Consider the following 14,450-nt stretch of genomic DNA (forward strand, 5'->3'; position numbering starts at 1 on the left):
CTAACCTGGGACAGTGGTATAACAGTACAACATAAGAACACACTATAAAATTCAGTTGAAAAAGGCTTAACTCATCAGATGAACAACAATACAAGTAGACGTGGCCGGGTACTTATAAATCCCGACAACAAAAATACAGTAGGAACAGATCTGAGAGTACTCGCAGTTATCTGACAGCTAGTTCAAAACCACTAACAACTAATAAAAATATCATGCATATATAAGTTATATATATCAAAATCTCTATAAATATAATATTATCTAAAACGAATTATATTTAGAAACAGAAAACAAAAAAAACAAAAAAATTGAAGTCACTTTTTTTTTTAGAGTTACGTCAATCGTTATGTCGTTAGCGGAACTTCATAAAAGTTTTATCAGTCGATTAAATTAGAGTGTGATGGATAAATTATTTTGATGAAGTTTTCGTCATGTACGGTGTAAATGCATTATCATGATTATTGTATGAAATCATTGTAAAATTAAGAAAAAAAAAACAAACATATTTTCGCTATGTAAGAACACGCGTTTTCTATTTTGTTAAGGGTTTGGGAATGTTTTATAAAATTTTGAAAAAAAACCTTTTATCAATCAAATCATTTCCATTTTCGGTAATCTTAACGAATAAACAATAATTGTATATTGGCATTGTATACAATCGACAAAGATAAAACACTCAGAAGAAGACCAAAAGAGATATGTGAGGTATAACTTATAATGCAGGTTAACCAAAAAAAAAAACAATAGCTTTTTTTTCAACGGCAACTCGCTGATTACAGTTATGAGAAATAAAAAGAAACTTATCATTTGATATTTAAATTTAAATATTTTTGTAAATAAAACAGTTAAACGTGCGTTAAGGTCAATCGTTATCGTACGGTACAGTATAAATCGTTGACCTACAATACAATTATAAACATAGACTCTTTAAATTACTACAATTATGACTAATACACCCGATTTATAATCGTAATACAATGCACCATAACGTAGTACCAGAACTTTAATAACAACAAGTATTTCCTAATTATTTTACACACACATTTTCCTACATCTTTTGATAAACAAATTCTACTTGTCAAGATAATAACATGCTGAAGTCATTTTAAAAACGAATAATTGTCGAATATAAATCGTTTCAATTAAACCCCACGCATGTGTTTTATCTTAAATTAATGTAAACTGAATTGAAGCATGGTTATTAGACTTAAATTTATGTATCTAAAAAATGCAAATTAATATTTGTGTCATTTATGTTGGATCTATCTGCCATCATATTTGGAAAACTTTTGTGAGATCAAACAAACATAAAGTTTTGAACAATAAATGTTTAATAATATGTAGCAACTTGTGGTAATCCAAACGGAATTCTAAACAATTCTGAAGATTCGTATCACAATAATTCAGTAATATTAAAACGAATTTTTATCGCTCGTCACTATTATTCACCATACTCTCTTAAAAAAATTGAATACATAATCTTATTTGAAATTCTTTTTCCTAAATTGTCGTAATTTTAAAGTTTTGTAGATATTTTGCAATTTGAACTAATGTAATCCATGGATTTTTTTTATTGATTTTCATAACCAGAAAATGAAACGAAATTGAAAAAAAAACAACATTCACCGTTGTCTAAGTTGACACGGTTATAATGGTTAGCACGTTGAATGAAATAAAAGATAAGGATACAGAACAGCGGATTTCAGATCCTTATTTGAACCAGATGATTATTAGTATTTGAGGAGTTATGGTTAACATTTCTTATCATAAACCATGTAAGCGCTTAATTCTTCCCGTGACATTTTTATAAAGCTTGTCTTTGTTTTGGTTGGGGTTTTGCTGCCCAATCTTAAGTTTTCTATGTTAACTGCATTTGTAAACGTTATTTAATTGTCGACTGTCATACAAGTGCGAGTTTAGCGCTATAAAACCCCAGATTCAATCTACCATTTTCTAAATTTGAAAATGCCTTTACCAATTCAGGAATATGACATTTTTACTTTTTGTTACATGATTATTATCAGAATGTCCTCTTATAGTCTCCAACGCCTTTTAATATTCAAACTCAAATGTGTTGAAATAAACTGCAAATGACAATTTCAATATTGTCAAATAAGATAATGATAAGAAGTATGGTTTTTTTTTCTCAATAAAAAGAATACAAACGGCAAAAGATATATATATTTTTTAATAATTATTTTTACACATAAAAAACAAATGAACATACATTATGAAAAAAGAAATGATTAAAACATTAACACAATAACAAAAAACAACAGATTTTGTATTTTTCACTCCTCATATTTCAACATCGCACATGCTTGTGGAGTGGAATCATCGTCACTTTCTATGTGACTATCTACGTATGAACATATGTTTTTGGAGAAGTCTATGTCAACATAATTTGTTCTGTTTTCACTACCATGAATGTGAAATTTGTATTCGTTTGGTTTTGGTTCAAAACTAACTTCAATATAGCTAAGTCTATCAGGACCCTAGAATAAAAAGAAGAATGCATATTCAAATAGTTTATAATATTGTACATTTGACATCATTTCCCTTCCTCAACATAAAGTTATTCCCATAGAAAAAAGAAGTAAGTCAGATGTTTCTATGTTATCATTTCTACCGCAGTTTTGTTTTCCTGCTGTAAGTAACTCGGGCGCAATCACGAATTGGTTGACCGTTATTAGAAATCTGTTTGACAAATAGCAATGTACATGTTCAATTTTCAACACAATACCGTTGTCTAGCTACCAAATCTGACCTACCAATTAAGACGTATCACCCAACAGGTTTGAGCATCAAGTTGGATGCCACATGTTGATCATGATCTGTCTACACTTCGTGAACACATAATATCATCCCTAGTTATTGGTTAGGTTCGTGTCTCGGTCTATCAGGTGTTATCTGTCTTAATTTTGTGTTTCATATATCGTGGTCATTTTCCGACTATGAGTTCAAATGTACCTTTTGTATCTTTTGTCTCTATTTTGTAATGTTTCTTCTATTTAAAGTTTCATTTGATTTTCCATACCACATTGCGACATGTATTTGACAAAAAAAAGATATATTATTGCAATCTTTATATAAACTACACGAACCTTCTTTGTCGCCGGGTTCATAGTTCTGCTAGCCTCTCCAACAGAAGCTACAATAGAAATTCCCTTGATGAAATAATATCATTTTCAAGAAAAGAATTCAACTATAGTTTCCCCAATAACACCAGGTTTATCCTACAGTATGATCACGAATGCAATCAACATATTTTTGTTAAACTAGAAATAAATCTAGATCTTTGTATTAAAATTCAGACAATTATGCGCATTATAATTTAAAATGTGGTATGTCGTTTTTTATCATTGTTTATAGCACAGGGCCGAATCCGCTAACTGTTTGTGTGCTTAATTAAGTAGCCCTTGAGAGTATTACAAACTAAGGAACAAGTTATTGTGAACCGTTAATTTTTATGAAATAACATTCTCAATTTAGAATTATTTAAATTGATAATATTTTGTATAGCTCTTTGTGCAGGTGGTATTGTAAACGCGATTCGTTTTTTTTTATTGTTTACATCTTATCCGCCCTTGATTTTATATTGTACCTGTAACAAAGTAATGACCAAAATTAAAATCGATACTACACACATAAATTTGTTGAACGACACAACATGTATGTGTCTTTATACACTAGCAACATTTTTGAAATCTTTGCTCTGAATAGTCGTTACTTTTGTCATTTCATCAATTGCGTTCTTTTCCCGCCTTCGACAATATGAAAATAAAATTATTATTAATGGGTCGGAGTGGGGATTGCCATGGCGGGTAAAAGACACGCTAAATGTATCAGAAACGATTACTATCTGGCACATCCGGTAGCGCCGTGTAGACCTTTGATAACTATTTATTTATTGTTTAGTTTGATTTTAGTGCACATTTAACAATAAAAGCTGATGGAATTGCATCACTTACCAGGACTATAATTTAATATGCCGGACGCGCGTTTCGTCTATATAAGACTCATCAGTAAAACAGTTTGCAAGATAGAACTAAAGGTATATTAATTGTTTTCTTTTCAAGGATCTAAGCTGCGATGATACTACTATCACTGAACTAGTATACATATTTGTTTAGGGGCTAGCTGAAAGGCTCCTCCGGGTGCGGAAGTTTCTCGCTGCATTAAAGACCCGTTAGTGGTTTTCGGCTGTTGTCTGCTTTATGTTCGAGTCGTTGTCTCTTTGACACATTCTTCATATCAATTCTCAATTTAAATATGATTGAATTCATTAATTCGAAAGTATTTATCATTATACCAGACATTAGAACATAATTAATACAAATTATACAATTATCTATAAATAATAAATCAAACATATCCGATTTAATCGAGCTGGAGCAGTACCAAATCTCAAATACAAATGTTATAATGTAAGAATGACGCAACGCATGCAAATAGCATGAAGTTATAACATTTCACAATCTAACCTCCATTCTCTTGGCGTTTTTCAAGATAGTTTCCTTTCCGTTTTGGTGTTGTCGAATACGAGACGGTCTGTCCTATAGTAAGATTTGCTCGTCTGTCAATAGAAGAATATACAGGGACATCTAAGTTCTGTGCGACTGCATTTTGTGCCACTGCATTCTGTTGTACATTGTTCTGCATCTCGTAAACATTATTTTCAACAGCTCCAACGCCAACTTTAAATAAAGCATTTTAAATGTACAACTAGATAAAAATGAACTTGGAAAGTTATTTTTACAAAAGTTGTTTCAACACGTACCTGTCAAACGACTACCAATAAGTGACTGTGTTTTATTATTTGCAGGCTTGATTCTTTATCAATTAGACTTAAATTGAAACAGTCAAAACATAAAACTAGATAGAAAATGAACTTGAAATTTTATTTCTACAAAAGGAGTGGTTTCAATATGTACCTAACAAACGAGTATCTGTGATTGCTTAATTGTTTGCACGTAAACATTCGTAATCATTTGAACATTAAAGTTGGATCATCAATGCTCTTCAACTTTGTATTTGTTTGGCTTTATAACTATTTTGATATGAGCGTAACTGATGAGTTTTATGTAGACGAAACGCGCGTCTGGCTTACCTAATTATAATAATATTCACAGGAAGGACTTATATTAAAGACATAACACATTGCACATGCCAAAAAATAATCTTCTCGCAAGTGCACAATATTAGTACAAGTTTGCAATTGACCGTAAAAGAAATGTTAAATGGGAGGACACTTACAATCTATATTTTCAACATAAAATTAGCAATATTATCTACCAATTTCAATTAGAATGACATTTCCAAATATATATTTATATATATTCATAAAAAGATAAAAATCCAGTTTATTTATTTTGCATTATATTTCAGTGAGGTGTAAAGCATACCTTGGTAAATGAACTGCTGCCTTTTGAAGCAACTACAAATGTAAAAGTATAAAAAAATAAATTTAAAATATGGCTAGACAAATTTAAATGTTGACGAGAGAAACATGTTATGTTCTTATGTTGTACTAGCACACAACTGTCCGCGGTTATGGAAGCTTGTGCGCAACCCCGTCACATTATGAATGTGCTTGCTCCATTTCAGAAGCTTGCAGTTTGCTTGTTGTCATTTGTCTGTGTATCACATTTGTTCTTTGTTCATTATTTTACACATACGGTAGGCCGTAAGCTCTCTCATTTAAATTGTTTCACATTATTCAGTTCTCGTCCTTTTATAGCTGACTATCCAGTATGGGCTTTTGCTGATTGTTGAAGGCCGTACTGTAACCTTTAGTTGTTCATTTCTGTGTTAAGTGGCATTTAGGTGTTATCTTCTTGGCAATACTATTTATGAAAATGGAAGCAAAGCCTACCTGATTCTCTCAAGTGCTTTTAAGTTTCCTGGAAAAGTGAAATACGCAATTGATATTTATGAACTAGAATACAGACTATTTAGATCTTGACGTTTGAAATGTATTCATTTAAACATGTTGTTTTTGATTATTTATGTATATTTACATATCGTAAATGGAAAATAACTTATTTTGCTAATATGTTTATCATTTTAGTAACGCTTTATAGTAATATTCTATTTGAAATTCTTGTTCCATATTTATTACTTTTTATAGTAAGGAAGAATTATAACACAATGTTGACTGTTGTACTACTATTTATGACGTTTTAGACTATTATAACTGTTTCATTTGTTCACACATTGTTGTCAACTTAATGGAATTTGACGCGACTGCCATACAATTGATAGTTTGAGCTATCTATAAATCCAGGTTTGATCCACCATTTCTGAAAAAAACGAAAATGCCTGTTCCAAGTCAGGTATATGATAGTTGTTATCATTTTACTTTATGTGTTTGAGCTTTTGATTCTACCATTAGGAACTTTCCGTTTTGAACTTTCCTTGGAGTTCAGTATTTTTGTGATATTACATTTTCATAATATGAGATAGAACAAACATACCTTGACATACAGACACATTTATGCACACAATATATATTGTTGAAATTTTCTGTTTTGTCTAATAATGTACCCGAATCAATTGATGTTGCAGCCCTCTCTGTAGTATGGACATCTGTGTAAACAGATCTCATTGTAGCATGTAAAGTATTTGACTAGATAAACCTACCCATTTTATACTGCCAATACAGGACAACAATTGCTATTAGAAATGGAGCAACAAATACCAAAAATACGAGAGTCTTACTGTTACTGTCTTCTGCAGATCCTTAAAGAAAATATAATGTAATATGTTCGTTATTACCTCATTATATATACATGAAATATATAAATTATTTGCATTACTAGTTATCGTAGAAGACTCATGCATAACCGATTCGCTCTACATGGTGACTAAATTCGGCTCTCTTTGATTTCAGTATTATGTAATAGACTTAATGTGAAGTTAAAAGAATTACAAAACTCTCTGAATAATGATGTTTACCTGTTCTGATAAGTTTCATATCTGTAAAGTTACTGTCCCCTTTTATGTTTTTGGAGTACATTCGCATCAAATATTCAGTTCCAGGAGTAAGTCCATCGATAGAACCAGTGTGCATCCCAGGATCTGAGACAGGTATTGTATTCCAGTACTGAACATCACGTCTACGATACTGGATGTAGACTGACTGTGGAAATCCACCATGAAACCTTTCTCGCCACTGGATAAGGACCGTACTTTCCTTAGGAATTATCTTCATAATTTCTGGTGTTTCAGGACAACCTACAGAAGCAAATACATATCTTTTAAACGAAATGATGTTCGTTTTTTCTTATTGTATGATTCAATTTTTTTAATAGATGCACGTGTTTTTGGATTTGACATACCTCTGTAATTTTAAAGCACGACAACATATTTCTAAAGTTTATGAATGTAAATTAAATGTCACAATATATATATCAAGTCATGTACTTGTTTAAAGGTGATAATGTTAAAAAAGTAGTAGAAGGAATGAAACAACTAGTGGAGTAATATTTTCATGTTCAATTAAAAAAAAAAAAAACTTGAAGTTAACACACTATCTCATTTGATAAACTAGTGAGATATTAATGTTTTTGCAGTATTGTATAATATAAAATAAGGACTAAGTAAAAAAATATTACAAGTATTAAGATGATTGCTTACTTGCTGAACGAAGGGAAATGTTGAAGTTGGCTGATCCTAACTTATTACTCAGTATTACTGTATATGACCGGAAGTCATTTTCATTTTTTATGTTCATTGGTATGACCAGTCTACTCCCATTCACAAACACAGTTTTATTATATACTTTGTCCATTACCCTCCAAGTTTCCAGAATATAATTGTCTTTATAGTATTTCATATCACCATCAAAAACGGTAAAGTTCGTAATATCTGGAAAACTAACAAAGTCAACGGTAAGGTTGCCCTCTTGATCTTTAATTCCATATTGTGTGTTATTGTTGGAGGTAACAAAATACGGGTGTCCTGGTGAAATAAAAATATAAAATTGCAAGGCAAAACATGTACATAATATAATATTAAACAAGACAAAGATTGTGATCTAAAAATGTGTAATATGTTGAATTATTTAATTTTTAATAAAAAAAGTAAAACATCGAATAATTTATAATTACATCAATGGGAAAACAAAAGATGAAATTTAAGGTACAAATCTCATTATTGTAACAATGCTCATCTGGTGCAAGCAAATTAGTACCGTTTAAGATATCACGGTCACGTAAGCTCTTTTTATACTGTCATAATTATTCAAAATACTTTCATTTAACATACTAACGCAAACAAACTTGCAAAGAAAATTATAAGTATTTAAGGTGGTACCTAACACTACAGGGAGATAACTCTGTAAAATCATCTAAACGTTTTAATTACGTTGTGTTTTTAAGAGAATATTAAGCTTCTCAGTGATCAAAATTAGTGTTTGTCAAACTGCTATATAACCTGTGTGATTTTTCTGACAAAACGGTTGGTTCAAAAATGTTTAAATTTTTATATTTTTGTTAAACTTTGACAAAATTTTATGAAAATTGAACGAGCCAAACTAATTTTAGTGAAAGTGTTGGGTACCACCTTAAGTGATTCCTCGGGGCGTTAAATAAAATCACTAATCAGTTCAAATATGAGAAATTTTAAAGAAGAGAGACTTTAAGGAATGATATATCAAATTGGTATTCCTACCAAGAAGTCAAGAAAAAAAATACTGACCCTGTGCATTGAGAAAAAATTCTCCACGAATGAAAGAGTGGCTACCATTCAACGACACATTATTAGAAGCGTGACAAATATAAAATCCTCTGTCGTGATGGCGATCTGTCTCTCCTTTGGTGTTTGGAAGTATTAGTCTACCACTACCATTGTCGGGTAGATATCTGATCAGATCAGAATATTCAGACCTATGTTCCCACTGTGTAAATATGTAGTGATTTGGTACTCCATGAGCTGAACAGTGCAATTGTTTGTAGCTACCGCGGTCTTCAAATATTACATGTACCGTTGGCGGATCTGTGAGTATACAAACAAATTATGTGGTAAATTGAGGCGACAATAGTTTACCAATGCTTAATCATGGAGAAGGTTCTTTAATTTATATTATGAAACGAAAATAATCTGCATCATTATGTTAATCAGCAATATTAAGTGAAGATATATGGTTATACTAAACACTTGATTTTAGGTTAAATTTAAAGTGCACTATAATAAAGTCAAAATGTTTGTGACTAAATAATTGCATTTGTATAGTTTACTCAAGGTGTTTTCCTCTGGTATTATTGTATGGATGAGACGCAGGATTGTGACCTGCCATCAATCACGTGGTGCTTTCACCATCCTGATATTGAATATTGAACAATGGATATAGTTGACAGACTTACAATAGATATTATCTAAGTGAAATGACAATAGTATCATGCAAAACGAACTCAGACGGTTCATACTTAAAATGGGCATGTTTTAGTGTTTTGTGACAATCTATTCAGTAAATTATCATTTTTGTTTCAATATGTTGTGTTTTTCTTTAAGCAAATGTTATTTCCTTACAGGCTGTATTACTATTTTTGCCAACATTTTTTCCGGAATCCCATGACCCTTATCGTAATATTTGTAATTTAGAAAAAACGTGGGGGTGATAACAAATTTTCAGTGTGTATATATGCAACTAATGGACCATATATATCATGAGTATGAACATTATGAATTATATGCAATTATGTAAATTTTGGCAATTTGATAATGTTATATTGTGAAATTAACAATAATAGAACTTACAGTATACTTCAATGGTAACGATATCTGAAGCGCTGCCGGCCATATTTGTGACGGTGCATCTGTACTTTCCTGCATGTTGCCTATTTATGCTCTTAATGCTTAAATACGGTGATCGCTCATCCAGTGGACTTTCATGTTGGAACATTTTTTCCCATTTCAATTCTTTCACTTCGTGGTTTGAACTGTAGTTGCAATACAATGTCAAATTTGCTCCTTTCGGAATGCCCAGGGTTTTATTTAAGGAAATTGAAACAATTGGTGGCACTATTTACAAAGAATACATGTACATGATTACATAGAATGTTAACAAATTGAATGTCCATTGGATAAAACAACAATATACAATGTCTCGAAAAATAATTCAGCATTTAATTGATCTACAAGCTAAAATTGGGAATGGAAATTGGGAATATGTCAACGAGACAACAACCCGACCATAGAACTGACAACAGCAGAAGATCACCAACAGGTCTTCAATGCAGCGAGAAATTCCAGCACCAGGAGGCGTCCTTCTTAATACCATTTTTGATTTTCACATAAAACTTTATGAATATTATGGGTCCAAAGCGTTCAAAATTAGAAACTTAGGAATGTGTGCGTACAGAGAATCTTGTGTAGCGAAAGGACAGAAATAACACGAAAATACGAATAATCGAAAGCATAAAACATTCATCGACTTTCTACGACATTTTCATGCTACTTATACATGATATACAATATCTTTAAATGCATCTTTTTAATAATTCATGTTCAATAATAAAACGACAAAGATCATTATTTCCGCCTAATTAAAATGTTTCTTATTTATATACCATCAAAATGACAAACAATAAAACAACGATACCAAGCATCACTATAAACTATATCTAAGACTTGATGATTCAGCAAACATGTGTTACCTAATTTTCTTTACATAGTTATAAAAAGATGGGGTATGAGTTCCAATGAGACAACTCTCAATCGAAGTCACAGTTTAAACGTAAACTATTATTGTTCAAAGAACGGTCGCCAACACAGAGCACACACCGAACAACAAGGTATAAAGGACCTGCAACATGACTGGTATCAAACTATTCAAACAGAAAACCAACGGTCTAATCTATAAAAAACTAGTAACACTTAAGATCCACAGGTATATTAATAACACTGTAAAACCTAAATTAATATACTGGTGAAGACATTTCATTTTATAACATTCCCGCGGTAAAAACAAAAAATCAAAGAAATCTGGAGTGTTAAGTTCTAAACAAACAAACTATATATTAGACCTTTGATTTTCACGTTTGATTGGTTTTACACTAGTAATTTTGGGGCCCTTTATAGCTTATTGTTCGGTGTGAGCCGATGGTCCGTGTTGAAGGCCGTACATTGACCTATAATGGTTAACTTTTATAAATTTTTATCTGGATGGAGAGTTGTCTCATTGGCACTCACACCACATCTTCCTATATCCATAAATATAAATATGTATTAGTACTCACTATAGACAAACAATTGAACCGTGCGCTCCATAGAATATCGTGCTATATCACTTTTTGTCGCACATGTATAGTTTTGCAAATGGTCTTTTTGCTTTGGTTTGAAAGTATAAACTAACAACGGTGATGCTACTTCCTCAAGAATTTCATTGTTAACCAACCAAACTAATTTGCCATTTGGAATCCCATGAATAACAGTACAGCTCAATTTCAGTGCACGATTCAGATATCCGTACACAATGTGTTGAGAATCTTCCTCTAGTATCGTTAAGTTGCTTGGACTTGCTAAAGTATATCATAAATGTATACCTTTCATGAATATTTTATTCCAAGAAAAGTTACATTATTAATCAAAAACATATATGGATCAATTTATCAAACATGTTCTATTTAAGATAAAAATAGTTTAAGTTAAACCTATTGTACACCAACTACAATGTTTATGTACAAAAGGAGAGGAATTCGAATGCTTTTTACTTAAGCTTGTAGTCTTATAAGTTCGTGAATATATCTTTTTTTATATAAATAAATCATAAAACATTTGTCTATTTGTTTACCCGTACATATTTTAGCCTTGCAAGTTAAAATAGATAAGTAACCACTTTTATAAAAATACATTTAAAAACTAGGTACTTTCACTGATATGTCATGTATCAAATCATGATCACAAATGATAGGGCATTAAAGAAAAAAGATAAATAATCTATTTCTATTAACGAAAAAGCTTGACTGACCGGAGTTATACTTGGTGTGCAAGGAGCGTGTTTTTTTTTTCTACAAAATGTTTACAAATGACAAACAAGTTCTCAATTAATCTACAAATGATAAGTTTTTCGTTTTAATCAGATTAAGTTTTTATTGGCCTATTTCGCATTGCCATTGTTGCTTGTTGCAAATAATGGTCCGTAGTTGACCTCTTCTTTAAGGTTGGAAAAATAAAAATTGATAAAGAAAACAAACCAAGTAATGGCTTCGTCTATCGTCAGGTGCCTATATCCAAATTTGTCTAGACAATGTCACTAAGTAAATTACAAACACAGGACAATAGTAATACAAATATGGAGTTAACGATTGATTCAAAATAGTATGTAAAGGATGTTTTATCTGCTAGAAAACTTTGAAATTGTTGGTGATTTTAAGTATGTGTATACCTATTATAACAACTTACCTCCAATGTGTAAGGTAAAGAATTCATCCTTTGATGATTTGCTTCTGATACATTTGTACCGCCCTTCGTCTTCACTGGAAAAATGCCGAATTTGCAAGTTATACTGTTGACTTCCATTTACATGTATAATGGATAGTCTTTTGAATTTAGCCAAATTGGGATCTATGTTTTTTCCGATTGCATATGTGGACAATTTTTTTGGTCCCTGCCATATTATCGTTTCATTTGACGATTGATGACATGGTAGAATGACTGTATCATCTTCAAAATGGTACACAACTGTTTCTGCCAACGATTCTGTAATAATTTTACTAAATGAACTCATCATAGAAACCAGGACTAAATGGTTTTAAAATATCACGACATTATAAACGTTCACTTTTTAAACTGATTATATAAAACGAAAGTTCACATGTAAAAATATAAGTATTATAAGTTTAACGCGTTAATCCGAAGCATGAACTCTTAAGCCAATACTAGCCAATCATATTATATGTTTTTGGTTCATTAGAATGTTTTAGGGTTTAGTATTGCGCCCCTTTGCTGAAATAATATACATTGAAGGCAAGGTGCATGCCTAAGTCCGTTTCCTGGTGCAGGATTTTCTTGCTGTGTAAAAAAACGAAATGAAACCTGTTCTAAGATTGGTTTGTGCCATTGTTACACATTCCCTATTTTTATTCTTTATTGTTTTCATCATCCTCAACGTTGGTTTTTCATTTCTAGGCAATAAACGTATGATTATTTTTTAACATCTGTTAGTGACTAAAGAGGCTGCACAAGAAAATATATATACAAATAAATGATGGGAGATAAATTGCTTTACTTGTTACGCTTTGAGTCTTTGGAAATGAGTTAACGAAGTTACCAGGCTTATAATTTAATACGTCAGACGCATGTGTCAACTACATAAGACTTATCAGTGACGCTCAGATCAGAATATTTCAACAGTTTAACTTATAAACAGACATGCTAATAGGAAGCCATCAGGTTCCTTTCGTGAATACAGAACACACGACTGTTTAAATTTTCAGAAGAAAGACGATATATACAAAGTGAGTAGAAAATTAACTGACAATACCTCGGCTAAATAATTACAACAGTAGTAAGCCGATGTTCGAAAGTCATAAATCGATTGTGCGAAAACAAATCCGAATTACAAACTTAAACTGCGAGAAACACATCAAAATAAGCTAAAAAAGAAAAGACAAACGTACAAAGAGAAAACTATTAAAAATTTAACTAAACATAAACAAAAAAGAGTACACAAAACATCATGAAAATATATAATGCGACGTTTTAAAACAAACAGTGGTATTCAATCTTACCTGAAAATGTAAGGAAAAGACTAAACAGTTGTGAAATTCTCATTTTGTTAAGGTTTGTAAATCCCTAAAAATATAAATATATATTTACCATATCTGAAAAGATTGAACAACCTGTAAATTCGTTACCTTTACTCATTATTGTATTTTTGAAAATATCATAAAATCAACTTCAGTTTCGGGAATTTATTAAGTACTTTTAAACATTAACATAAAAAAGAAAATAAAATTACAAAAACACCGACCTCCAAAAATTCTTACGGAAAGTCCCTAGGCAAATTGAAAAATCAAAAATACATCTATCGAATTAATAACAGCTATCATATTCCTGACTTGATACATGCTTTTTTTGTAGAAAATGTAGGATTAAACCCGGTTTTATAGCTAGCTAAACCCCTCAGCATGACAGTCGCAGAAAACTATTATATTGACAACGATGTGTGAACATAACATCAAATAAAAAATCTTATTTCTGAGTTCGCAGTAACTGTTGACCCTTCAAACTTTACTGTGGCATTTCAGTCTCATGTTTTCTGTAAAATTGTTCGATGATCCCTCAATTGTTTTTGCCTTTTGAGTGACATCTCACTTTTGCATATTCCTTCTTGATGAAAACAGATAAATTGTATATATTTAAAATGTCAAATACTTACCATTATCTCTATATCATGATACAATACATGGCTTTAATTAAAAATTTCCTGTTATCAAAGTTCAAAA

At 31.2% G+C, this 14,450-nt stretch overlaps 1 protein-coding gene across 1 annotated transcript; it reads right to left on the minus strand.

The window, feature by feature from the left end:
- Positions 1-2,036: 2,036 nt before the first annotated feature.
- Positions 2,037-14,450, minus strand: LOC139528885 (nephrin-like). The gene is made up of 14 exons (XM_071325120.1): positions 14,384-14,450; positions 13,734-13,797; positions 12,406-12,702; positions 11,241-11,522; positions 9,760-10,023; positions 8,701-8,997; positions 7,639-7,962; positions 6,958-7,236; positions 6,643-6,741; positions 5,876-5,903; positions 5,406-5,437; positions 4,485-4,697; positions 3,105-3,151; positions 2,037-2,495 (listed from the first exon to the last, which is right to left on the minus strand). The coding sequence occupies exons 1-14, from the start codon at positions 14,384-14,386 to the stop codon at positions 2,292-2,294; spliced, it is 2,433 nt and encodes an 810-aa protein (XP_071181221.1). The 5' UTR covers positions 14,387-14,450; the 3' UTR covers positions 2,037-2,291.

Source organism: Mytilus edulis, chromosome 6 (genome assembly GCF_963676685.1).
Source record: "Mytilus edulis chromosome 6, xbMytEdul2.2, whole genome shotgun sequence".
Taxonomy (NCBI): Eukaryota; Metazoa; Mollusca; class Bivalvia; order Mytilida; family Mytilidae; genus Mytilus; species Mytilus edulis.

Excerpts from the sequence above, each read along its gene's own strand:
- LOC139528885 (XM_071325120.1), bottom strand. Across the intron at positions 11,523-12,405 it reads CTTTACCTTACACATTGGAG|CAAGTCCAAGCAACTTAACG; the intron begins GTAAGTTGTTAT and ends GATATACTTTAG. Across the intron at positions 7,237-7,638 it reads CATTTCCCTTCGTTCAGCAA|GTTGTCCTGAAACACCAGAA; the intron begins GTAAGCAATCAT and ends TTGCTTCTGTAG.